We start from the raw sequence: 27500 nt of genomic DNA, 5'->3' as shown, positions 1-27500 counted from the left end.
CCACCACCACTCTGACTATTACTATCGCCACCACTACCACCATCACCACCAGCACCACCACGTATACCTTCTTTTACCACCTACTCTTTTTTTCCTCACCGCCATAACCACCACTGTCATCACCATCATCATCATCATCACCACCACCACAACCACCACCACTGAACGGATAATGACGTCCAAAATATTCATAAAAAATAAGTGTGAAGATGGATAAAAAGAACAAAAAAAAAAAAAAAACATGAGCGTGAATAATAAACAAAATAACATCAGCAACAACAACAACAACATCAACAACAGCACAACAACAACACAATAGAAGCCACGAACACTTTACATAAATCGCATTATATCACCACCACATCTCTCTCTCTCTCTCTCTCTTTCGGGATGCTTATGGTCACGTGAGCAAGTAAATATGCATGGATGTGTGTTCGAGTCGATGTACTCGTATGTATGTATGTATGTATGTATGTATGTAAGTATGTATGTATGTATATATGTATGTAAGTATGTGTATGTATGTATAGCTTGCCGAGTCGGGGTCATGGATATGTAAATGAGAATATGAAATTATTGTCGTTGCTGCAAAACAGACTGTAAAAGAGAGAGAGAGAGAGAGAGAGAGAGAGAGAGAGAGAGAGAGAGAGAGAGAGAGAGAGAGAGAGAGAGAGAGAGAGAGAGAGAGAGAGAGAGAGAGAGAGAGAGAGAGAGAGAGAGAGAGAGAGAGAGAGAGAGAGAGAGAGAGAGAGAGAGAGAGAGAGAGCAAGAGAGAGAGAGAGAGAGAGAGAGAGAGAGAGAGAGAGAGAGAGAGAGAGAGATAGCAAGTGGAGGAAGAGGTAATGAAGATAGGATATCACGTGTTAGTCGTAATGCGTGAGGTAATTTACCAGGTGAAAGAGAGAGAGAGAGAGAGAGAGAGAGAGAGAGAGAGAGAGAGAGAGAGAGAGAGAGAGAGAGAGAGAGAGAGAGAGAGAGAGAGAGAGAGAGAGAGAGAGAGAGAGAGAGAGAGAGAGAGAGAGAGAGAGAGAGAGAGAGAGAGAGAGACCTATTTCGTGATACAATATTCAAGGCATGTCATTCACTTTGGTGGTGGTTATGGGGGTGGGGGGTAGTGGTGATGATAGTGGTGATGGTGGTGGTGGTGGTGGTGGTGATGATACACACAGGAAATTGAAGTGTGGTGCTAGAGGTGGTGGTACTGGTGGTGATGGTGGTGGTGGTGGTGTTATCAAGAGGGGATCATATTAAAGGAATAATGATAGATTGAAATATATAATCAGTGGTGGTGATGCTGATGATAGGCCTGATAACAGTAGCGGTGGTGGTAGTGATAGTAGTAGTAGTAGTAGTAGTAGTAGTAGTAGTAGTAGTAGTAGTAATAGTTGTAGTAGTAGCAGTAGTCGTAGTAGTAGTAGTAGTAGTAGTAGTAGTAGTAGTAGTAGTAGTAGTAGTAGTAGTAGTAGTAGTAGTAGTAGTAGTAGTAGTAGTAGTAGTAGTAGTTGTGTTGTTGTTGTTGTTGTTGTTGTTGTTGTTGGTGGTGGTGGTGGTGGTAGTGGTGGTGGGTTGTGGTGGTGGTGGTAGAGTAATAGTAGTGGTGGTGGTGGTGGTGGTGGTAATACTAGTAGTAGTTGTGGTGGTGGTGATGGGTTTGTTCGTGACTATGAAACCATGATCACACTTATGAGGGTGAAAGTCAACACCCTGACCACCACCACCACCAAGAACAACAACAACAACAACAGCAACAGCAACAACCAACAAGAACACCAACACCACTAGCAGACACCACTTCCAACACCACAACCATCACCATCACCGCCACTAGCAAACATCATCACCACCACCAAGAACAACACCAACAACACAAACACCAATGCAAACAGCAACAGCTCTACAAACACCACTAACAAACATTTACGATGGATATTAAGACTAGGAAAAAGCAACACACACACACACACACACACACACACACACACACACTGACCCAAGTACACCCAAGAGAAATTACAATAAACTGCACGATACAAGACATTCATTAACACACACAAACAAACAAACGAAAAACTTAAAACTAAAATCAAAAGGAAAAAAACACACCAAACTTACTCACCAACGCGTAGTAATATTCAGGCAACATTTTCGAACTTCAAGCATCGAGGGGAAAAGTGCGTAAATAAATAACAAGAAAATAATAAATAAATCATATTCGGGAATTCCCAGAGATCCAGCAGTTTTTTTTTCCTTCATTGGTATTTTTTTTCCAATCGCAAATTTTCAAACACACTCGAATCAAACTTTCTCTTTTTCGCTTCTTCCTCTTTCGGTTTGCTTCCTCCTCCTCCTCCTCCTCCTCCTCCTCTTTCACCTCCTTTCTCGCGCTCTTTTTTTTTTTCCTTCTTACCTGCCCTCTTTTCTCTCTATTTACCATCACTCTTATTTCTTTTTTTTCTTTTCTTCAATTCCTGACTCCTTTAACTTTTTTAATTTCTTTTCTTCTTTATGTTCCTTTTCACTGAATTTTTCACTTCTCCCGTTCCATCACTTATTTTTTCCTCTCTGCTCTCTTTCACCTTTACCTTAACCTTACTCTTTTTTTTTTTATTTCTTAATCACTTTTAATTTATTCCAGTATCTTTCCTCTGCTCTCCCTCACTCCCTTGACTCTTCCCTCCCCTTCTCCCTCTTATAATTCTATCTCTTTCATTCTCTTTTTTTCTTCCAGTCCTTTCTTTTACCTTAACCTTATTCTTTTTTTTAATCTCAGTCACTTTCTTCTCTTTTATTCCGGTCTCTTTCCTCCACTCTCCCTCACTCCTCTACCCTTTCCCTCCCCTTCCCCTCATATACTTTCCTTTCCTCTTTTCTTTCCTTCGTATAATGGGGGAATTTCTGAGCTGAATATCGACAGGTGGAAGCAGGAGCACTTCTCATATGCGTCTCCAGAAGGGCTGTGAGGCAGAGGACTATAATATTTCCTACCAATAATTCTCGTCAAACCAGGCGAGATGTGGTGTTGGCTTCCGCGGGTCCTTTCCTCCCCAGCGCTCTGCCACTCAGGGTCGTATTAAAAAACATTTCACAAGAACACATATTGACAAGGCTTTCATAGGAGTTGTGGGCATTTCCAGTAGTAGTTTTATGACCCTGATGGTAGTTTGACCCCTCCTCTGTACCGTGAACCTAAAGAAACACTCATTAGAACCCGACTGAACACATATTTGACATGGCTTTCATAGGAGTTGTGGGCATTTCCAGTAGTAGTTTTATGACCCTGATGGTAGTGTGACCCCTCCTCTGTACCGTGAACCTAAAGAAACACTCATTAGAACCCGACTGAACACATATTTGACATGGCTTTCATAGGAGTTGTGGGCATTTCCAGTAGTAGTTTTATGACCTTGATGGTAGTTTGACCCCTCCTCTGTACCGTGAACCTAAAGAAACACTCATTAGAAACCGACTGACCCCTTCTTTGACCTTTCGAAATAGCTGATGTGAGAAGCCAAAGTGTCTAATAATACCAACCTGAGTCAGTCCCAACACCAATCTTTTCCTCTCATAATGTTAGCTGTAGGTGACATATGAGAGGAAGAGATAGGAGTTGGGACTGTGGCAGAGCGTTCAGGAGGAAAGGGCACGAGGAAGCCAACGCAAAGACTATAAAAGTATGAAAATATAGCAGAGAAAAGACCGCTTACCTTGCTTAACATTTTACTGAAGACAAGATATAAGGAAAGCATCTTGAATACACTGCAGCACCCGCGTCACATCCCCGCCCTTCGTGTTAAGCTTGATAAGGACGCCGGATACAGTGCTGATCTCAGCCTCCTAGAATGGAAAGTCCCCAATTATTAGTTCCCTTACATTCTCTCTCTCTCTCTCTCTCTCGTCCCCTCCCTTCCTCCCCTCAGTAATTCGCCCCCTCATTTTCCTTCTTTTTCCTTTCCTCTTCCTATCTTACCTTCCTTCTCAATTATCCTCTTCCTCTTTCCTTTTTTCTCTCTCTCTTTCAATAACCTCCTCCTCCTCCACGTCTCCTCCTCTTCCTCCTCCTCCTCGCATCCTAATTTCCATATTCCACTGACCGTTCCTTCCTCTTCCTCCCTTTATCTCTTCCTTTCCTTCCCTCCTTCCTCTTCCATATTAGCTCCTCTTTTTCTGTCTCCCTCCCTCTCTTACCCACTCTCCTTCCATCTCCTACTGACCTACTTCCTCCCTTCCACTCCCCTCCCTTCCTCCCTCTAGCTCCCCCCTCCCCCCTCTCACCCCCCTCCCTGACCTTCGTAATACTGGGGTCAGGGTTCAAAAATGTTCGTAATACCGAGGCTGTGAGTTAGTGTCCGGACATACTACTCATTCCTCTCTCTCTCTCTGAAGTGTGGGGGAAAATAAAGCGAGGTTTGGAAGCAGGAAATGGAGGAAATGCATAAAAGAAGAGAGAGAGAGAGAGAGAGAGAGAGAGAGAGAGAGAGAGAGAGAGAGAGAGAGAGAGAGAGAGAGAGAGAGAGAGAGAGAAGGTTCCAGGAGAGAGATGTACGCAAGGAAATAAAGTAGACATGCAAAGAGAGAAAGAAACAAATAAGGAAAAGGGGGAGAGATGGAGGAGGAAAAGGAGGAGGAGGAGGAGGAATTGGAGGGAGGAAAAAGAATGAGAAGAAAGAAGAGGAGGAGGAGGAGGAGGAGGAGGAGGGGCAGCGTTCTGATGAATAAAAAAAAGTAGTTTGCTATATGGAAATACAGAAATCCTAGTTAATTAAGGACACGAAACCAATTACCATAACACACACACACACACACACACACACACACACACACACACACACACACACACACACACACACACGTCGGATAAATCTAAAAAGGATAAGGACAAACGCGATTATGTACGTGAAAAAAAAAATGGAAAGGTAGAGAAGAAAAATCAAATGGAAGAAAAGGAAAGGAAAAGTAAACGGGAAAGGAAAAGATTGGAGAGAAAAGAGAAGACACTGAAGGCTACACGTAACACCACCGCTCCTGTACCCTTCCTGACGCCCAACATCGCCAGATTCTCGTTTTCAGCTTCTCATTTTTTCCCGATTTCAAGCTATAAACCGTCTCACCCACAAAACTAACGATAGCGATTTATACTTATTGCTAAAAGTGTTAATTATAGAGGGTTTTGTGCAGTCATTATGCTTTAGAAATGGAGAAATCTAGTTTGGCGAGTACGATATCGTGGCATCCCTGCAGACGGCATCTTCGGAAACGGTGCATTAGTAGAAGTTATAAGCTGCAGACACAACCGAGTGGACTTTCTCCTTCCATAACCCCTTCACCTTTCCCTCTCTCAATTTCTCTTCTCCCCTCTCCGTGTTCCTCTCCATCTTCCCTCTCCGTCTCTTCCAAGCCTCTCTTCCGCCTCCTCTCCCGCTGCTGCTCACTCCCTGTTCAGTAATTTTCCGTACATAACAAAGTAAAGAAAGATTGTGGTCAAAGGTTTTAGCTGCGCGTGGCCTCGGTGCTCCCAAAAACAGAAAGAAAAAATAATAATGATAACAGTGATAATAATGCGGCAGGTGTGTGTGAGAGAGAGAGAGAGAGAGAGAGAGAGAGAGAGAGAGAGAGAGAGAGAGAGAGAGAGAGAGAGAGAGAGAGAGAGAGAGAGAGAGAAAGTAATTATATTCTGAGAGATAAACATTGCCACAGCCTGAGGTTCTTCGCCTACTCCACCACCTCCTCTTCCTCGTGTGGGTGACAACTTTATCTCGCCCCCAGTGTTGTCACTCATAATGATGCTCCTGTTATCTCTCTCTCTCTCTCTCTCTCTCTCTCTCTCTCTCTCTCTCTCTCTCATTCTGTGTGTGTGTGTGTGTGTGTGTGTGTGTGTGTGTGAGTATTAACATCCCTATACCCTGCCGTTCCTCAGTGAAAGTGTTAAGTCTATGTGTGTGTAAGTCTCGTTTCAAGACTGTATATGTATGTGCAATGTACACACACTTTAGCCTCGAAAAGGAGGGAGACATCGTTTCTCTCTCTCTCTCTCTCTCTCTCTCTCTCTCTCTCTCTCTCTCTCTCTCTCTCTCTCTCTCTCTCTCTCTCTCTCTCTCTCTCTCTCTCTCTCTCTCTCTCAGTATCACCTTCCTTACCCTACTTAATCTCTTTCTCCTCCCTTCACATCCTGCACCGACGACGTACCACTCAGTCAAGGTAATTTCACAACGTAACATACATCCTCATTCATCTGTTTTTGTCCCACTTCCCATGTATCCTATTTTCCTTCCATCAGTTCGCGTTCGCCAAGCCATTCATTCTGTAGGTAATTCGAGAAGAGACGCCAGCAGCTTCGGGATAGACGCTTCAAGTCTATTTCACGTGCCATTTAGCTGTTTGCTCTTCTTTCTCCTCCTAGACGAAGGGTTGGGGAGGGCTGAAAGCTGATCCTGTGTCCGACCAGTGTAAAGTTAATCAAGGGAGGGACGCAGAGTGATGGAGGATGACAGATAGCTTGATTAGTGTGTGTGTGTGTGTGTGTGTGTGTGTGTGTGTGTGTGTGTGTGTGTGTGCATACATACATAATACAGAGTAACAGAAGGAGATATATACAATGGAGCAGGGAACGGAGGACTAAACATGTATAAGTAAGCATGTATGTATGTGTGTATGTAATTAACTACGTATATACGCCGAGATAATTCATGTAGGGAGGCTTCCATTATACACTTTGCCCTCAGCCTCAAAACACACGTTCACGGATTAAATGCAGGCAACACATGTAGGAGAGAGAGAGGCGGGTGAGCGCGAGAGAAAGGCAGAGAGAAGGGACTAGCGGGTGAAGGGGTGGATGAAGAGTGAAGAGTGGAGCCAAGCCTTCCCCTTCATTAACCTTACTTCACGAACAGTTCTGGATTCCGGACCGCCCATCCCACCCGCCCCCTTCCCGTCCCGACCCAGCCCACCCCAGTGCATACTCGGGACAGTCCTGAATGTGGGATTTTTGCTCCTCCTCCGTACGAGATGTGATATTTTTGTGCTGTGGGGTGAGGCGGGAGAGAACAGCGGGAGAGGAGGCGAAGGAGAGGCTTGGAGTAGAGGGAAAGGGAAAATGGAAAGAGATACGGAGAGGGGAGAGGAGAAATTGGGAGAGGGAAGGTGAAGGGGTTATAAAAGGGAAAAGTGAGGAGTGGAAGGGTGGTAGGAGGAAGAGAGAGAAGAAGAGAGGGAGGAAAGAGGAGAAGGAGGAGTGCACATGCGAGTTGAAGGAGGAAGGGCTGCAAGAGGAGCGGATGAAAAGGGAAAGGAGAGAAGTGTGTGTGCGTGTGTGCGTGTGTGCGTGTGTGTGTGTGTGTGTGTGTGTGAATAGTGATGGCGCCTCTCACGCAATCTGAAGTGCCTGGGAACATTAGTATGCCGTATCTCTGCAAGTATTTAAGTGAGGTCATCCATTACATCACCACGCATCCTAATGTCAACTAATTTCTTGCATACACTCTATATTTTCTCTCTTCTTTCTGTCTCCTTACACTCTTTCTATCTTTTCTCTCTTCTTTCTTCTATCTACTTCTTTCTTTTCCTTCTAACCGACGAGGAATTATTATATGCAGTTTCCGTTCATTCCATCCCTTCACCACTGCTATATAACCTCTCCATAGCTTCCTTCGTCTCTGTACTTCATCTGTGCACCGACCCCCTCCACAAAACTGCCATAAAACCCTTCCCGCAGATGTAAAATTCTTCCATGCCACTACTGACCATTGCATCTTGTCTCCACTGATATTTAACCCACCACTTACAGCACACCACCATACCACTACCACTCCACCACACCGTCACCACACCACTACACCACCACAAAGACACCACATCACTCAAACACCACCACCACACCACCACACCGTCACCACACCACTACACCACCACAAAGGCACCACATCGCTCAAACACCACCACCACACCACCAATTTGCCTCCACAGTCCACACCACCACCACAACTGAGCCATATCACCATCAACCACATCACCAAAGAGCCCATACACCACTGCAAAGCCCCCACACCACCACCACTACTACACACTACCACACCACCACCACACAACCCCCTCATTACCACGCCACCACCACGACACTTCGACATCACCACCAAAACACCACCAAACCACCGCAGCACCCCACATATACCCCACACCACCACTCAGCCCTCACGCCACACCACTCCCACACCGCCTCCTCGCTGGCCACACCGTCTTCTTTATCTGGTTCACCTTCACCGCATCATTTCCTCACCCATTGCCTCGCCTTTGATCTTCCCCGCTCCTGCCACGATGAGTTTCTCCTGCACGTACTCGGGGCGGGACTAAGGTCGGTAGTCAGACGCGTGCACTCCTCACATCAACCAATTTCAAAAGCCCAAAAAAGAGATCAGTCGGGTTCTTTAGAGTGTTTTTTTAGGTTCATGATACAGAGGAAGGGTCAGACTCAGCGTTGCCAGATTGCCTTACTCAACCTCTTCTTTATACCGACTTCCGATCCCAAAACTGTCTCCTACACACAAATAACGAGACTCATTTATAGTTATCATTACAATCGTTAATTTCTGATGTCTTTTGGGGATCGTCAAGTGTCAAAAATTAGTAAACACCAAGCTCTAAGTACAACAATCTGGCAACGGTGGACTCAGACTACCAGAAGGGTCATAAAACTACTCATGGAAATGCCCAAACTCCTGCGAAAAGCTTGCCAAATATGTGTGATTCAGCGACGAGGTGTTTAAGATTATGGCTCTAAGATCACTCTCCAGCTACCCGTTTCGCTCCCTTCCCTTCCCTTCCGGCGACCCTGACTAACTTACTTCAATTTATGGATTCGAAAGTTTATCACAGTTGGTTTCGTGTCCCTCCTGAGATACGTTTCCTTTCTAAGCTACGTTGTTCTCTCTGTCTGTCTGTCTATCTGTCTGTCTTTCTCACACAAACATACACTCCCCCCCTCACGCACATATACAAAACATACACAATAGCACATTCACACACACAATGATAACTCCTTCATACAGAAACGAACTAAACACACACACACACACACACACACACACACACACACACACACACACACACACACACACACACACACACACACACACACAGGCACAGTAATAAAGAAATGAGAAAATTGTGAAACTTTCAGCCAGGACAAACTGGCGCTAACTTGGGACTAAAAGGAGTATTTTCAAAAAGCGTTTCGAAAAAAAAAAAAAACACTGGAGCGGCCTGAAAGTTAATTGTAGACTTGTTTTATACTCGTTGCGGCCGCGTCTGTGTCCCGCCCTGCACACCACTGCCTCACATGTTGCAGGAAAACGAGGACAATTGAGAGAGAGAGAGAGAGAGAGAGAGAGAGAGAGAGAGAGAGAGAGAGAGAGAGAGAGAGAGAGAGAGAGAGAGAGAGAGAGAGAGAGAGAGAGAGAGAGAGAGAGATACAACGTCGTGACATCACAGCACTGGTGGTGTGCCACAAAGCCCAGGTGCAGGGGGTTCCCCACCTCAGCACCTTCAAGCTTCCTCCACGCACTGCACAGAGGTGCACCAGGACGACACTCTCCAGTGACCAGCTTGTGGAGGTGCCACGATCACACTTGAATCAGGGCCAGCGCACCTAAACAGCCATGACCACACACCTGTGGAACATGTTCACGGCAGCCACACCTCAAGTGGAAAACATGACCACACTGCAGGTGAAGCTGGCTGTTCACAGGTGGCGCGAAAGACACCCGTGTGCGCTGATGCTACACACCTAAAGTCATAAACTGACACTTATGACAAATTGTTTCTTCAAATTTTCAATTTTTTTATTTTGTATTTTGTATGTGTATATGTATAACTGGACAATTAATTTTGTCCCACAGACAGGCTCTTCAAAGAGCTACATACAAAACGTGTAAATTTGAGCCTCTTTTTGTACAATATTATGTTTAAATAAAAAATTTAAAAATCCTGGAAAAAGCTTGTCCCGGTTTACAAAACTTATTAGTCACACGGAACGGAATTGACGCAGAAAAGTCATGAGGTGTGTGTGTGTGTGTGTGTGTGTGTGTGTGTGTGTGTGTGTGTGTGTGTGTGTGTGTAATTCACCTCTTGGTCTGCTGCGGGTCTCTCTCGAGACAGCCAGCCGTTCTCCTACGGAAGAGCACAGAGCTCGTACTACCGTGTGTGTGTGTGTGTGTGTGTGTGTGTGTGTGTGTGTGTGTGTGTGTGTGTGTGTGTGTGTGTGTGTGTGTGTATGCAACTACACATGTAAATTGATTGTCTGTGAGATTAGTTTAGATGTTGACATATTAATTATAAATGCCTGTTTGTTTACTGGTTGGAATGTTGTTGTTGTTGTTGTTGTTTTTTTTTTTGTGTGTGTGTGTGTGTTTCATGTTGCGTGGAAATTCGGCGTGACAGGAAACTGGGTCTGATACGCAGATTTCCTTCATAAACACACACACACACACACACACACACACACACACACACACACACACACACAAACACACACGCCCACACACACACATCCCCTCACATTACCCCCCCACCATAAACACACTAATCCCCCCCCCTCCCAACACAGAATCCCACACCACACGCAGCACCTTTCCCTAATCCAATCTCGTGTTTACAGGTTGAGGGTCGGAGATGGCGTCTGCCTTCCTGGCGTGTCTGACAGCTGGCTGCATCTTAATTACAGGTGAGCTTGTTACCTGCCGGTCCTCATTAAGGTGCAGGAAGGTGGCAAGGGACGGAAGCACGGATATGGGGTGAGGAAGAGGAGGTGTGAGGGGGGGAAGGGGTGATGTAATGGAGGGAAAGCTGCGCCGATGTGAAATTAAGAGATAAATGAACTGTGAGAGAGAGAGAGAGAGAGAGAGAGAGAGAGAGAGAGAGAGAGAGAGAGAGAGAGAGAGAGAGAGAGAGAGAGAGAGAGAGAGAGAGATTGAAGCTTAAGATAAAAAAAATGAGAGCGTAAGGGGAATGAACATAAAAGGAAGTAGAAGGGCGGGATAGGGCGTGAGAGTAAAACAGGTGAGAGAAGTGAGAGGGAGAGTGAAGGAAAGTAAATAGGAAAGGAGGAGGAGAGATGAGAAGAACCGCTTGCCAAGGAGGAGTGGAGGGAGAGGGGGAGGGGGAGGGATTGAGATACAACGTGCGTCAGAGTGACTGTGGAGAGGAGGGAAGGAGAACGAGGGGGAGAGAAAGAGGTGGGAGAAGTGTTTTATCAGACTACTGCTTCGGCAGATGAATCATGAATAATAGAGAAGATAAAGTTAAAAAGAGAGAGAGAGAGAGAGAGAGAGAGAGAGAGAGAGAGAGAGAGAGAGAGAGAGAGAGAGAGAGAGAGAGAGAGAGAGAGAGAGAGAGAGAGAGAGACAGGAACGACTGCTTCGAGCAATCCTGTCTGAACACCAGCCACCCATCACCCAGCCTGCTCCCTACCAGCAAGCGGTGCACGCCCCGCCCTACCCATCCTGGCCTCATCCCCCGCACACTCCCCTTCCGCTGATCCGATAAGGCGATACGGACACCAGCGGCCTCAAGATTCTGTCCGCCAACGTACGAGGCTTTAGGACCAACATCGGGGAGCTGACACACGCCTTCGTCCTCAGGCACCACATCGACATAGTGGTGACAGTGGAGACCTTCCTGGACGACACATGTGCCACCACCTGTGATAAGATCCCCGGGTACTCGCACTGGGCCAGACGAGACCGCCACACAGGACAGGGGGGAGGCATTGCTGTTTGCCACCGAAACGGCCTGCAGATGGACGCCCTCACCACAGACACTCCCCTGGAAATGGAGATGATGTTCCTCCGCATCATTCTCGAGGACAGGAGCGCTCTGCTACTCTGTGCCATGTACCGGCCACAGTGGCAAGGCAGCGCCCCCCTCACCTACCTCACAGAGCACCTGGACGACCTTCTGGCTGCCCACAGCTGTCAGTACGCGATGGTTGTGGGCGACCTAAATCAACACCTGGTGGCGAGGGCCTTCACCGAGCTCACAGCGGTGCATGGATTGCACAACCATGTTGAGTTCCCGACACATCAGCGAGGAGGCTCCTGGACCCTGTGCTCACAGACCTGCCAGTGACTGCGTGCTGTGCTGCCCACTAGACCGTGTGGGCAGTTCCGACCACAATGCCATACTCACCACCATCAGCCTGGCCCCAGCGCGTGAAGAGGAACACCAGCGAGTCATCTGGCTGTGGGACCGCGCGGACTGGACGGCTGCAAGGCAGGCCCTGGCAGCGACTGCTTGGGGCACAGTCCTTAACGGTGACCCACAACATGACGTCTCCGCCCTCACCACTGTCCTCAACACCGTCCAGCAGCAACACGTCCCCCACCGCACCTACTCATCCAGCCCAAAAGACCAGCCTTGGTTCGGGTACAGGTGCCGTATTGCAGCCGAAAGGAAATACAAGGCTTGGACAAGATATAAAAGACACCCCACGCAGGAAAATAAGGCCCAACACAGACGAGCCTGCAAAACTATGACGCGGACAGCAAAGTGGGCAAAAGAAAGGTGGGACGCCGACAGGAGGAGAAAGCTGTCCTCTAACCAAACCGACCCGAAACAGTGGTGGGGCTGGTGAAGGAACAGGGCCATACCCCCAGGAACGTATCCGCCCTGAGGAAACCTGACGGAGACCTGGCCATCACCAGCCGGGAAAAGGCTGACCTGCTGGCCTGTCACTTCAGTCAAAGATGACAACCCAGGAGCCAGACAGGCAGCCGCCCACCTCCCCAACTCATCGCCTCAAGACTAGAGAATGTGCTAATCTCTGAGGACGCTGTCAGGAGACATCTGAGGGCGTCAACACCAGGAAGGCGCCAGGCCCTGACAGCGTGAGTCCATACTTACTGCGGCGATGCTCCGATGAGCTCACCAGCCCCCGCCCAGATCTTCCGGCGATGCCTGCAGAGCAGGGTGTGGCCTGCACAGTGGAAGGAGGCCAGAGTCACACCCGTACACAAGAAAAAATCCAGGTCCGAGCCAGGCAATTACAGGCCAATATCACTCCTCCCAATCATCAGCAAGATATTTGAGAGGATCATCGGGGAGCAATTGACATCCTTCCTCGAAGAAAACCACCTGCAGTCACCGAAGCAGTGTGGTTGTCGGACGGGCCGCTCTACCTCAGCACTCCTCCGTCTCCTCTCACAGTCCTGCCATGACGCCCTTGATGACGGCCACCCCTCTCGTGATTGCCCTGGATATAGCTGGCGCGTTCGACTCCGTTTGGCACCGCGGTCTGACGGCGAAGCTACAGCAACTAGGCATCACGGGGGACCTGCTGCGCCTGCTCTCAAACTACCTGTTAGGCAGGAGCCTCCACGTAGCAGTCAACGGAAGCACCTCGACCAGCTTCCCGGTGGAGGCCTCCGTTCCACAGGGGTCCGTCCTTGGACCTATTCTGTGGAACATATACTTTAACGACCTCCTGCAAACCATCCCGGCAGCAAGCGCTTACGCCGACGACTGCACCCTCTCCAGAACATACAAGAGGGAGGAAGCCCAGGACGTGATAGAGTCCGTCAACAGACAGTTAGACATAATGGCCTGGGGAAAGAGGTGGCAAGTCAGGTTTGCCCCTGACAAAACCAGGCCATGGTAATATCACGTTCTCGGGAGGACGCGAGGCAACTCCACGGCAGACTGAGATTCGGGAATGACACCATCCCTCTGCAGTCCAGCGTCGACATCCTCGGCGTGGAGGTGGACTCCCAGCTGCGGTTTGACCGTCACCTTGAAAGGGTGGCGCAAAAAGCCTCCCAGAAGGTGAACCTCCTGCGCCGCATGAAGAACCTCCTCGATGCTGAAGGCCTGAACACCCTCTATAAGGCACAAGTCCGTCCAGTGATGGAGTATGCACCGCTCACCTGGATGGCCAGCGCCCGCTGCCACCTCAACCTGCTAGACAAGGTGCAGAGGAGGGCTGAACGCCTCATCAACGGCACCCAGCACCACCGACCGAGCCAGTGGGAGACACAGCGACAACAACAACAACAACAACACCCACACGAAGGAAGGGCAAGACCAGCCACGAACCAGCTGAATAGCCTGGAGCACCGTCGCCGCGTCGCTGCCCTGACGGTGCTACACAAGGCACAAGTGGGCCTAGTGCCCCACCTGACGGACCTGAGGGCTACCTGGAGGAGGTCTGAGCGCAGCACGAGAACGGTGCTGAGCAACGCCTCCCTCCTGGAAGTGCCAATGGCCCGCTCCAGCACCCACCAACGTGCCTTCTCCATCGCAGCGGTGGTGTGGTGGAACAACCTCACTGCTGATGTGGATGTGACACAACTGTCCACTCAGCAGATGAAGGTTGCGTCCCACAGGTGGCTACTCCTACACCCACCGTAAATATGTATATATATAATTGTATAATATATTGTATAATAATTGTATAATATAATCGGCAGAAGCTTTTAAATAGCTCCCCAACGGTCGGGGGAACTTTAGCATAGACAAATAATACTGCCATGTACTAATGTACTGAACATGTTTAAATAAAAAAAAAGAGAGAGAGAGAGAGAGAAAACCCTATGATTCAATCCACTGTACCAAAAAAATGGCGGAAAAATCAAATTAAGTACGACAGAGGGAAAACAAAAGCCAGTAGCAAAGAGAGAGAGAGAGAGAGAGAGAGAGAGAGAGAGAGAGAGAGAGAGAGAGAGAGAGAGAGAGAGAGAGAGAGAGAGAGAGAGAAAAAAAGGTACAAACCGAATCTGCAATAACAACGAAAGGAAGAAAACATCAAAGAAACAACAACGACAGAAGCTAAACACACTCCGACAGACACGGAGGACACACACACACACACACACACACACTCAGTCATTAAGTAAGTTTCAGGAAAGCCAAGAACTACGCCCTAAAGAGAGAGAGAGAGAGAGAGAGAGAGAGAGAGAGAGAGCATCGTTAAGTTAGCCGAACCGTGTCAGGAAACAATTATAGGCCACAAAACAGAGAACATGTGTGTGTGTGTGTGTGTGTGTGTGTGTGCGTGTGTGTGTGTGTGTGTGTGTGTGTGTGTGTGTGTGTGTGTGTGTGTGTGTGTGTGTGTGTGTGTGTGTGTGTGTGTGTGTGTGAAAAAAATTGACGAACACGAAAGAACACACACACACACACACACACACACACACACACACACACACACACACGCCTCACCAATGCCTGCACGTGCCTTTTTTCCGCCTGTTGCTGAGAGGTTCAAAGTCGGGGCTCGACGTCACCCACTAATTTTAATTGCGTGCGCTCCCTCAAGTACGACAGTCCAGGGAGGGAAGGAGGAGGAGGAAGAGAAGTAGATGGAAAAGGGAAGAAAAAGAAAAAGGGGATATAGGAGCATGAGAAGTAGGAGGAGGGGAATGGGAGGAAATGGCAAGCAGGAGGAAGAAGGATGTAGATGAAGGAAGAGAAATATGAGAAAAAGAGAAGTAGGAGGAAAAGGGGAATAGAATGAAAAAGAGAAGTACGAGGAAAAGGGAAGCAGAAGGAGGAAGGGAAGTGGGAGGAAAAGGATGAGGAGAAGGAGGAGGAGGAGGAAGAGCGGGCATGATGTTCTAATATATGGATAGTAAATGTAGCAGTGTACACGTATTGCCCAGCAGTAGCAACACCACACAGGAGACAAATATTCGCTGCCTTTATGTTGCCTTAGCGCACTGCAGGTATACAGGTTGAGAAAAAAATACTGGCTATGAAAAATACAGACAGAGACAGAGTTAAGTCAGATAGACAGGGTGAGTTACAAACAAACATCAAAGGAAAATGCATAAAATGAGATCAGTGCACACAACCCAAACGCATGAACACATATAGGCAATAAACAGTATGTATTATACGCACATGTATACACAAAATGCACACACACACACACACACACACACACACACGCACGTGCTAACCTTGTTTTCGTTCCTTTCCCTGTGGCAGCGGTGTGCGGGGCGGGGCAGGGGGTGGTGAGTGTGGGACAGCCTGCTGGAAAGGGGGACGCCCGGAGCAGCAGCATCGCCAGCAGGAACATCAGCAGCAGTAGCCGGGGCCCGGGTTTCAGTAGCAGTAACAGGCCCAGCAGCATCACCAGCAGCAGAACAAGGGCAGGGGCGGGGCCGGCCGGGGCAGGAGCAGGGCGGCGGGGCAGCAGGGGCCGGTCCAGTAAGATGAGTTACCTGGACAAGACGGTACAGATTACGGAGCTGCTGGTGCCTCGGTCCCCCCGCGCCGGCAGGGACGTGACGCTCACCTGCCGCTTCCGTCTGGGCGGCCCCGAGCACCACCTCTACACCGTGAACTGGTGGCGCGGCAGGGACCAGTTCTACACCTACAAAGACAACCACTTCGAGCCCAAGCACGCGTACACCTTCAGGGGCATTCGCGTCAAGGTAAGCCACTGGTTTCACTGGCTTAGTCCCATTTATCTTTCATGACGGTGACACAAGAGCTGGCGGGGATAATCCTTCAGGGGTGGGCTCGCGGACTTGGTATAATTGCTTGGGTGACGGTCTCATTGGCTGTTGTTTACTAGATCTAACCTCCGGCAAGTTCCGTTTGCCATGACTCAGTCTACCATCTCTCGCTCTCTGCTACCTCTGTCATCAGCACTGTTGGTATCTAAGTGCAGCTATTCTTATAATCGCTCTTCCTTATGACTAATTATTACCCAAAAATAATGGAAATGCTTTTCAGGATTAATGGTAGCACGATGAAAGAGAAGGTTATTTCTCTAGGCCAGTATTTACATTATGACTACATAGCATCACTACACATTATGACAAGTCAGGATTAAAAATACACCAAGAAATCTTACATTAAATGAGTTAATGAATGACATTGTGTAGACTACTACTTAGTAGTAGGAAAAGTAGGGAAAAAGTCTTGCCTTAACAAGTCTTAAAACTATCAAGTGCCTCAGTTCCTGGATATTGTCCGTTTACGTGTAGTTTCAACTTAGTTTTGTTATGAACGTCGTTTCAGATTTATGTATAATAGTTCAAAAGGCACATATTTATCAGTAAAGATATTATTGAATTAGTTTATATTGGTGCAATCTGTTACCTTACAGCTCAAAAGGGTATTGGTGGGGATACAAAGTCATTTTCATGCACGTCAGAACAAGCTTAGGATTGGCCATTGGGCGCGCAGTACCATCACCAAGCAATGATACCAAGTCCGCGAGCTCCTCCATAAAGGATTATCCCCGCCAGCTCTCGTGACACCGACTATAGCGTCGCGGTAAAGACCAGTTCAACACCTACACAGACAACCACTTCGAGCCCCAGCACACGTACACTTTCAAGGGCATTCGCGTCAAGATAAGTCACTAGTTTCGTTTACTCGTCTATCATAAATTAGTGGCGCGTCAGAGACCAGCTTTACACCTACAAGGTCAGCCACTCCAATACCCAACATGCCTACTAAACCAGCTCTTTTGATCCTCTACTTAACCTTCCGAGGCATTCGTGTAAAGGTGAGGTACGTATTCCAATATAGGTCCTGCCTCCTTTTTCCTTCATGTGTCAGTGATCGACGCGTCCTCTGTGTGTCGTTAGTAAGTTATCAGCTTACTTTCAAACTTCAAATGACTGAGATTGCTCGAACGTTGAAGCTTTGATGATTAATCCGATTATCAACGGGACACGTTTTGCTGATTAGATGTTTTACGGGATTTGAGGGAAGATAAATTCATAACCATATTAGGTCATAAGAACATAAGAACATAAGAACGCAGGAGTCTACAAGAGGCCGGTAGGCCTGTACGAGGCAGCTCCTTTGACCCTAAGCTCCCGTGTATCTAACCCCACCTAATATCGCTGTCCATGAATTTATCTAGTCTATTTTTGAATGTGACAATTGTATTGGCACTCACCACATGACTGCTAAGCCTATTCCACTCATCCACCACCCTGTTAGTAAACCAATTTTTGCCTATGTCCCTGTTGAAACTGAATTTATCCAGTTTAAACCCATTACTTCGTGTCCTACCTGGTTCTCTTACCAACAAAACCTTATGAATGTCTCCCTTATTAAAGCCCTTCATCCATTTATAAACCTCGATCATGTCTCCACGCACCCTTCGCCTTTCTAGAGAATGCAAGTTTAACTGTTTGAGTCTTTCCTCGTATGGCAAGTTTCTCAACCCCTGAATCATCTTAGTCATCCTCCTCTGCACCGATTCTAACATTTTGATATCCATTCTATAGTAAGGTGACCAGAACTGAACCGCATAGTCAAGATGAGGTCTAACTAATGCTAAATATAATATGAGGAAGAGTTCGGGGCTTCTGTTGCTTACGCTCCTTGAAATAAATCCCAGTACCCTATTAGCTCGATTTCTAGCTTGAATGCATTGTGCCCTTGGACGGAGATCAGAGCTCACTAAGACCCCTAAATCCGTCTCGCACCCAGACCTGCTTATGGGAGTGTCATTTAAGCAATAGTTATGTGAGGGGTTGTTCCTACCTACACTCAGAATACTGCACTTCCCTACATTGAACTCCATCTGCCATTTATCCGCCCAGTCATACAATATGTTGAGTTCACCTTGGAGAATACTAGCGTCCCGATCCGACTCAATTACTCTACCGATCTTGGTATCATCTGCAAATTTACTAACATCACTACTAATTCCTGTATCTAAGTCATTGATATAAATAATAAACAAAAAGTGTACCTAATACCGAACCTTGTGGGACCCCACTCGTAACACATCCCCAGTCAGATCTTTTACCATTGATTTGCACTCTTTGCTTTCTATTGCTAAGCCACGCCTTGACCCAGTTCAAAACTTTACCCTCTACTCCGTGAGCCTGTAATTTAAGCAACAGTCGTTGGTGAGGAACTTTGTCAAACGCTTTACTAAAATCAAGATAGATTACATCATAATTTTCATCTCTGTCAACCGCCTCAAATACTTTATTGTAGAAGGACAAGAGATTGGTGAGGCATGACCTACCTTTTGTGAACCCATGCTGCGAGTCGTGAATTAAGCTATGTTTCTCTAAATGCTCCCGAATGTTCCTGGCTATTATGGACTCCAGCATCTTGCCTATAACCGATGTTAAGCTAATTGGGTCCCTCAGTGTCAGTAGATAAGACTCGGTTGGTTCTATATCTCTGATAAGGAGTGAAGCTGACCTATTATAACATTGCCTCCCGAGTCTTATGGCAGATTTTTTAAACGTCGTATCAGTCTTTTCTAACAATAATGCAGCTGATTAGTCTTTTTTGAGCCGTTATTCAAGGCGTGATTAGTTTTGTTTTGTTGATTTTTCTATACTACCACTTTTTTACGACTGGTTTGTACTATGTCGACTTAATCTGTGAAAAGCCAACACTTGCAACTAACTCCGTCCCCGAAAAGACAGCAACAAGTCATAGCAGCCACATAGCAAGGAATAAATAATAATACGACGTTTAAAATATCTGGCGTTAGGGTGGACAGTGTTATCGCGGACACTCCTCTGCGGGTGTGTGCGATGAGTGATTATATCTTGTTATGCTGCCATTACTTCAGAGAGAGAGAGAGAGAGAGAGAGAGAGAGAGAGATGACCAAATCTCTCTCTCTCTCTCTCTCTCTCTCTCTCTCACACACACACACACACACACACACACACACATAATCCAACCACACCCATCCACACTCCCTCATCCTCTTCCAATCCCCGCATACCGCCCCCCCACCACCACCACCATTATCATCACCCCCCCCCCCACCACCACCACCACCCCCGCAGATGGAGGAGTCGACGGCGGAGACGGTGGTGCTGGAGGGCGTGACGGAGGAGACGTCTGGCGTGTTCAAGTGTGAGGTGATGGGCGAGGGTCCCTCCTTCAGGACGGCCGTGGACACCAAGAGGATGACTGTTGTGGGTAAGGAAGGGGGAGAAGGCGGAAGAAAGGGTGGAAGGGGGAAGGAAAGAAGGGAGGGGGAAGGAACGGGGAAAGAAAGGAAGGAAGGAGGAAGGAAGGGGGAGAGAAGGGAAGGAAGGGTTAAGGAGAGAAGAAGCGAAGGAAGGGGGAGAAGGCGGAAGAAAGGGTGGAAGGGGGAAGGAAAGAAGGGAGGGGGAAGGAACAGGGAAAGGAACGGGGAAGGAAGGGAGAAGGGGGAAAAAAGGGAAGGAAGGGTCAAGGAGAAAAGAAGCGAAGGTACAGGGAAGAAAAAGGAATGGGGAAGAGGAGAAGAAAGGAAGGAAGGGGGAAGGAAGGAAGGAAAAAGGGAAGGAAAGAAGGGGAAAGGAATGGAAGGAGAAAAAGATAAAAAAGGGGGAAGGGAGGAAGGGAGTAGGGAAGAAAGTGAGAAGGAAGGAAGGAAGGAAGAGGTGAAGGGTAAAGGGAGGGGGAAGGGGAAAGGGAGGAAAGAAGAATCAGTAGAAAAAGGTAAATACATAGACGGAGAACGAAGAAGACGGGGAAAGGAGGAAAAGAATAAAGAGTGAAAGAGAGAAACGACAGGAACAAAAAAAAAAAAGACAAATTGTGTAAGATAATTGTGACGCTGTGAGAAGGCGAAGACGAAGGAAGGGAAGAGAGAGAGAGAGAGAGAGAGAGAGAGAGAGAGAGAGAGAGAGAGAGAGAGAGAGAGAGAGAGAGAGAGAGAGAGAGAGAGAGAGAGAGAGAGAGAGAGAGAGAGAGAGAGAGAGGAATGCAATTGAGAAGCTATTGAGATAAAGTTACCAAAGAAGGAAGGAGGGAAAGAAGGCATGAGAAAGGAGGAGGAAAAGAGACAGCGAAGAAGGAGGCAAGGGAGGAGGAGGAGGAGGAGGAGGAGGAGGGAGAAATGGGTTTATTGGGCGTGACAGGAAGGAAGGAAGAAAGAGGAATAAGTAACAACGGGGAAAAAGTGATAGAGAGAGAGAGAGAGAGAGAGAGAGAGAGAGAGAGAGAGAGAGAGAGAGAAAATGAGTATAGGGTTACAGAAACACACGCGCCCCAAAAAAGAAAAATAAAGGCAATAAAAAACGAGCGTTATTAAATGAAGCAAATTAAACGACACCAAACAGAAGGTGACTCAATAGAGGCCAATAAAACACGCGATGTGAGTGACAATAATAAGTATAACTGATATGATTAGTGCCTCTCTCTCTCTCTCTCTCTCTCTCTCTCTCTCTCTCTCTCTCTCTCTCTCACCTGAAATTTCATCCACTTTCTCATATCTAGTTTTTTTTTCATCTTTTTCTTTTTCCTCTTGTAGTCAACGAAGCTACTTATTATTATTGTTTTTTTTTACAGCACTTTTAGTTTACTTTCGACGAACGTTGATTTCCTGTTTCTTTTTCTTTTTCTGACTCTTAAACTCCATTCCTGTCTTTTATTTTTCTATTTCAGGCTTTCGCTTTGCATAATTATTCTTCATGTGAGTGTGTGTGTGTGTGTGTGTGTGTGTGTGTGTGTGTGTGTGTGTGTTTCATCTTACGTCACACCTCTCTCTCTCTCTCTCTCTCTCTCTCTCTCTCTCTCTCTCTCTCTCTCTATCTCTCTATCTATCTATCTATCCATTTATCAATCCATCTTTCTAGTCATCTATCTATCTGTCTATTTATCTATCTATCTATCCTTCATTTTCATTCACTAGCACATTCATTTTTCATTTCACATCATTTTCTATCTTTCCGCGCGGTATTATATCTCTCTGGAGCTCATATTTCATTCCTCTAATTCTCTTCTCTTCATCTTTTGTCGTCTCACTCGCTGCCTCTTTCTCTCTTCTTTGTTGCTTGATTCCTCGTCGGTCCTTTTTTCCGCTTCTTCTCTATTGCCTTACTTTCCCCTTCTCTCACCCTCTCTTTGATGTTATTTGGCTCATTCTGCTACGTTACTTTCTCTATCCCTTGTGAATTATTGCTCTCTCTCTCTCTCTCTCTCTCTCTCTCTCTCTCTCTCTCTCTCTCTCTCTCTCTCTCTCTCTCTCTCTCTCTCCAAAATTTGTATCCATCCTCCCGTTTACATTGTTTTCACGGTAGGGGAGAGAGAGAGAGAGAGAGAGAGAGAATGATATATAATGATAATCCTCTTTACCATCCTTCCCCTTCCTTCACTTTTCCACTGCATATTTCACTTTCCTTCCGTCTCCCATCTCCATTCCTTCTCCTTCCCTTATCTTCCTTCCTCTTCCCGTCTTTTCTCTTCCCTTCCATCACTTTCCTCCCCTTTTCCTTCCTTTCCCTTCCCATCACTTTCCTCCCCTTTTTCTTTCCCTTCCATTCCTTTTCCTTCCCTATCCTTCCTTTCCCTTCCCATCACTTTCCTCCCCTTTTCCTTTCCCTTCCATTCCTTACCCTTCCCTTTTCTCTCCTCCCTTTCTCTTTACCTCCTCTCCCCTTCCCTTCCCTCCCCTCCCCTTCCTCTCCTTACAATTTGTTTTCTTTCCCTTCCCTTTCCTTTCCTTCTCTCCTCTTCCCCTCTATTCCCTTTCATTCCCTCCCCTCCCCTCCCCTTCCCTCTGCCCCCCTCCCCTCCACTTCCCTTACCCTTCCTTGCCTTTTGCTTCCCTATACCCTTGAGTTGTCTCCCCTCCCTTTCCCTTTCATTTCATTTCCTTCCCTTCCTTCCCCTTCCCTTCCCTTCCTTTCTTTCCCCTACCCTTCCCTTCCCTTCCTTTCCCTTCCTTTCCCTACCCATTCCTTCCAATCTCTTCCCTCCCCTCTCTTTCCCTTTCCTTCACGACCCTTCCTTCCCATCTCTTCCCCTCCTTCCCCTTTCCTTGTTTTCCCTTCCCTTCCCATCTCTTCCCTTCCTTTCCTTATCCTTCCCTTTCCCTCCCCTTCCTTTCCTTAACCTCCCCTCCCCTCCCTTTCCCTTCCCTTCCCCTCCTCTTTCCTTCCCCATCTCCTTTCCTTCCTCCACACCACCAGTACCGCCGCAGCAGCTGAGGATCGAGTACCAGGGGCGCACGCAGCTGCCCCGGTACCGTCTCGGGCAAACAGTGTACCTCAACTGTACTGCACGAGGAGCCAATCCCCGCGCCGAGCTACGCTGGGAGGTGAACGGCGCACCGGTAAATATTTATGTCGTTCTTGTTATCATTATTATTATTATTATTATTATTATTATTATTATTATTATTATTATTATTATTATTATTATTATTAGTAGTAGTAGTAGTAGTAGTAGTAGTAGTGGTAGTAGTAGTGGTAATTGTAGTAGTAGTAAATAGCTATTGGTGTTATTGTTGTTCTTGTTTCATAATATCAATACTAGATGCAATATTTGTGTTGTTCTTCAGAAAATGTTCTTTTTTAACGGCAAATACAGAGCACCATAAATAATACTATATGTCAACTTGGTGCGGAAAGTATGAACGAAAAGCCGAGATAAGGAAAAGAAAATAGATGTTGAGGAGGAGGAGGAGGTGGAAAAGAGAGAGAGAGAGAGAGAGAGAGAGAGAGAGAGTCGGATATGAGTATTGGCCTGGTGGTGGTGGCTTGTATTGGTGAAATGGACGGCTGCAAAAGACAATTTATACTCTTTCTTTCCCGCCCTCCCTCCTCGCTATATTTATGTTCTCTCTCTCTCTCTCTCTCTCTCTCTCTCTCTCTCTCTCTCTCTCTCTCTCTCTCTCTCTCTCTCTCTCTCTCTCTCTCTCTCTCTCTCTCTCTCTCTCTCTCTCTCTCTCATCTGTATTACCTCCCTTCTGTGATCTTTCCTCTCCTTTAAACCTGTCTGCATTCTTCACTTCCCCTCTATTAAATTTATCAATTCTCTCTCTCTCTCTCTCTCTCTCTCTCTCTCTCTCTCTCTCTCTCTCTCTCTCTCTCTCTCTCTCTCTCTCTCTCTCTCTCTCTCTCTCTCTCTCTCTCACACTAACAGTTATGTCACGATTTCTGAATTTTTTTGTCTACTATTTTTTCTTCACAATTACTAGAATTAAGAAAACCTTCAAAAACGAACCTATCCACGTATTTTTCTTCTATTATTTGAGTGGTGCTGCGAGGGAAGGACGTAACGATGCGAGGATATTTTTTATCATTATTATTACTGGTGTTTTCAGTATTACCATTATCACTTTTACTATTATTACCTTTATTGATATTATTACTAGCACTATTATTTATATCTTCGCTCTTTTAGCCCTTTCACTATATCGTAACCTCTCTGATGCACACTTTGTTCGTTTGTATTTCGATGTTCCTTTGTTTTTCATCCGTGGTTTATATTTCGGATTTAAGTATATGTATTTTGTATATGGGTTTGCATTTCGTAGTTTGTATTTCGTATTTTCGTTTGTATTTCGTTCTTCCTATTCTAATTCTTCTTAAGACTTTAATCTTTTCGAGAGGGGAGTTTCGACACACCTCTTTCCCGTTAAATAAATAAATATAAATAAATAAATATAAAATCAATACCCCCTCCCTTAACAGGTACGTGAGAGCAGCCTGTACCGGTTCCCCGACACCCGCGACAGCAGAGGGCGGGTCACCTCCACGCTGGGGCTGAGGTGGCGGGCCCCGGACACCTTCAGGGACCCCTTGGCGCGCGTCACTTGCCGGGCCTCAGTCCAGGGTCACCCCAGTTCGGAGTCCCAGGTGATCTATCTCGACCCCGCCTCCAGCATTACCTATCATCACAGGTACTCCTCGCCAGGTGAGTAAACGGAGGGATGAGAGGGAGAGGAAGGGGGGGAAGAGAGAGAGAGAGAGAGAGAGAGAGAGAGAGAGAGAGAGAGAGAGAGAGAGAGTTTGTATTTATCGAGTTCGTTAAGTGATAAAACTGAAGTGATTTACGTTACTGAACACTCAGGTATACATATTTCAACACGAATATCTTATCTCCTCGCAGTCGTCGCATACTCAAGTGTGAAGAAATTGTCACTGTTCATGCGGCCGAGCCCTCAACGATATTATTGACTTCGTATCGCGTCGCTGAACTCGAAGTATTCTCCCGATAAGCCAATCCCTCATCCACTGTTTTCTATATCCGCTGACTGAAAATTTCAAGGAGTCGTTCGAGGGTTACCTAGTCAATGGCATTTTGGAAGTCTAGGGATACGATTATCCTAGTTTCTTATATACCGTGGAAATAATTCAATACGTAAAAAGTTTAATCAAAAGCTCTCGTTTCTGAAATCATTCTGATATCGGAAATTATATCTCCATTTTCTAGAAATCTGACACGTTTGTCTCTGATATTTCATCGAGGATCTTGCCTGCCAGTGATGTCAAGCTTATAGGCCTGCAGATCTTTTTTTCGTTTAAATCAGTGTTTTTTTCCCAGGTTCGAATGAGACTGATCAAATATGTTACTGAGCGGCAGAACTATTTGCCGCTTGAGCTCCTTCAATAACCGTGTAGATAGTTTGCCGGGTAGCATAGACTTATCAGTATCAAGTTTGCTCTGGTACTTTTCCATGTCTTGTTTTAATTCCCAGAGTTGCGAGTCTCTCTCTCTCTCTCTCTCTCTCTCTCTCTCTCTCTCTCTCTCTCTCTCTCTCTCTCTCTCTCTCTCTCTCTCTCTCTCTCTCTCTCTCTCATCTGTATTACCTCCATTATGTGATCTTTCCTTTCCTTAAACTTGTCTGCATTCTTCACTTCCCCTCTATCTTTTCCCTCTTTTAAGTAATATAATAAAGCACCTTCGGGGACGAACTGAATGTTGTGGACCGTGAACACAGACGCGAAGTTACTGTTCAGAATTATGAGTTTTTGCTGCCCGGAGTTAACAAACCGATCTCGTGTGTTGGAGGACCAATATTACTTTTACTCTCTTTTTATGTTTTGATGTGAAGAAAAACTGTTTGGGGTTGGTCTTGGCTTCACGCGCTATTCTTTTTCATAATCGCGTTTCCTATTTCAAATGAAGGTTCAACAAGTTCTGAGGGTGTTTCATGGAGTTTGGTATAGTTTACGGGAGGATGGAGGGAAGGAGGAGAGGAGGAAAGGAGAAGAGGAGAAGGATGATGAGGAGAGGATGATGATGATGATGATGATGATGATGATGATAATGAAGATGAAGATGATGATGATGATGATGAGGAGGAGGAGGGAGAGCCTGACTTTTTTCAACCCTGTAAGCTTCCCTGAGGCCAAACATGAAAGGTTCCCTCAAATGTTTTTTTCTTTTATTTGCCGCATCAACAACGGTAAATATTTGGTCATCATTACCCAGAAAAAATATATATCAAAATCACCATCTCTCTCTCTCTCTCTCTCTCTCTCTCTCTCTCTCTCTCTCTCTCTCTCTCTCTCTCTCTCTCTCTCTCTCTCTCTCTCTCTCTCTCTCTCTCTCTCTCTCTCTCTCTTATGTTCACTAGGTCAGTTTCAACGTCATGGTGGCCGCATAACAACTGTCACTTAGGTTTAGGACAGACCACCTAGTTTGGGCTTTAGGGCCTGTAGGGTCTGGTTATCTATGTAATTCTCTCTCTCTCTCTCTCTCTCTCTCTCTCTCTCTCTCTCTCTCTCTCTCTCTCTCTCTCTCTCTCTCTCTCTCTCTCTCTCTCTCTTTCCGCCAAGTCAGATTTCAGTATTTCGTATTTTTCCTTCTCTCATTTTCTTCTCATTAAGGTTGCGGCATTTTCTTTTCTCAGTTAACAAACACAAGTTATTTCATACGTGTAATGCGCCTCAGTTTTGTTGCACTACATCAGCATTTGCCGCCTCTACACATATGACTATTAACAAAAAAGAATTAATAAACAAATCAGTAAGTATACATGTGTGTGTGTGTGTGTGTGTGTGTGTGTGTGTGTGTGTGTGTGTGTGTGTGTGTGTGTGTGTGTAAGTAAATAAAGCAATACGAGATGAGTAATAAAAATAGATAGAAGCTAGGCTGATATATATAGATAGATGAATACTCACTGTCATATCCTTGCCATAATTCAAATACACAAAAAAAAAACGAGATATCATTTATACCGTATTAAATTTACTGTTTTCGAATGAAGGAAATATTTTCACTAAAGATTTCCTTCATTATTATCCTTATTATTATTATTATTATCATCACTAGTAGTAGTAGTAGTAGTAGTAGTAGTAGTAGTAGTAGTAGTAGTAGTACTTGTAGTAGTTGTTGTAGTGGTAGTAGTGGCAGAAGTAATGGCAGCAGCAGCAGCAGTAAGTAGCAGTAGTAGTAGTAGTAGTAGTAGTAGTAGTAGTAGTAGTAGTAGTAGTAGTAGTAGTAGTAGTAGTAGTAGTAGTAGTAGTAGTAGTAGTAGTAGTAGTAGTAGTAGTAGTAGTAGTAGTGGCAGAAGTAGTGGCAGAAGTAGTAGTAGTAGTAGTAGTAGTAGTAGTAGTAGTAGTAGTAGTAGTAGTAGTAGTAGTAGTAGTGGTAGTAGTAGTAGTGGTGGTAGTGGTAGTAGTAGTAGTAGTAGTAGTAGTAGTAGTAGTAGTAGTAGTAGTAGTAGTAGTAGTAGTAGTAGTAGTAGTAGTAGTAGTAGTAGTTGTTGTAGTAATAGTAGTAGTAGTAGTAGTAGTAGTAGTAGTAGTAGTAGTAGTAGTAGTAGTAGTAGTAGTAGTAGTAGTAGTAGTAGTAG

At 46.0% G+C, this 27500-nt stretch overlaps 1 protein-coding gene across 2 annotated transcripts in view; it reads left to right on the top strand.

Annotated features, from left to right (window-relative positions):
* Positions 1-27500, top strand: part of LOC127008116 (ribosome-binding protein 1-like) — a 60304-nt gene that overhangs the window by 31400 nt on the left and 1404 nt on the right. Inside the window, exons 2-6 of one of the 2 annotated variants that reach the window (XM_050879724.1) lie at positions 10646-10711; positions 15967-16415; positions 19768-19903; positions 22885-23027; positions 24391-24613. In XM_050879724.1, the coding sequence (XP_050735681.1) occupies positions 10660-10711; positions 15967-16415; positions 19768-19903; positions 22885-23027; positions 24391-24613 (1003 nt within the window). In that variant the 5' untranslated portion in view covers positions 10646-10659. Of the gene's footprint in view, positions 1-10645; positions 10712-15966; positions 16416-19767; positions 20763-22884; positions 23028-24390; positions 24614-27500 lie in introns of those variants that run through there. The other variant, XM_050879723.1, reaches the window with a different exon arrangement.

This window comes from Eriocheir sinensis, chromosome 37, assembly GCF_024679095.1.
Source record: "Eriocheir sinensis breed Jianghai 21 chromosome 37, ASM2467909v1, whole genome shotgun sequence".
Lineage (NCBI taxonomy): Eukaryota > Metazoa > Arthropoda > Malacostraca > Decapoda > Varunidae > Eriocheir > Eriocheir sinensis.
Note: the sequence above shows the minus strand (reverse complement) of the source record. Positions and strands in the feature narration are given on the sequence as shown.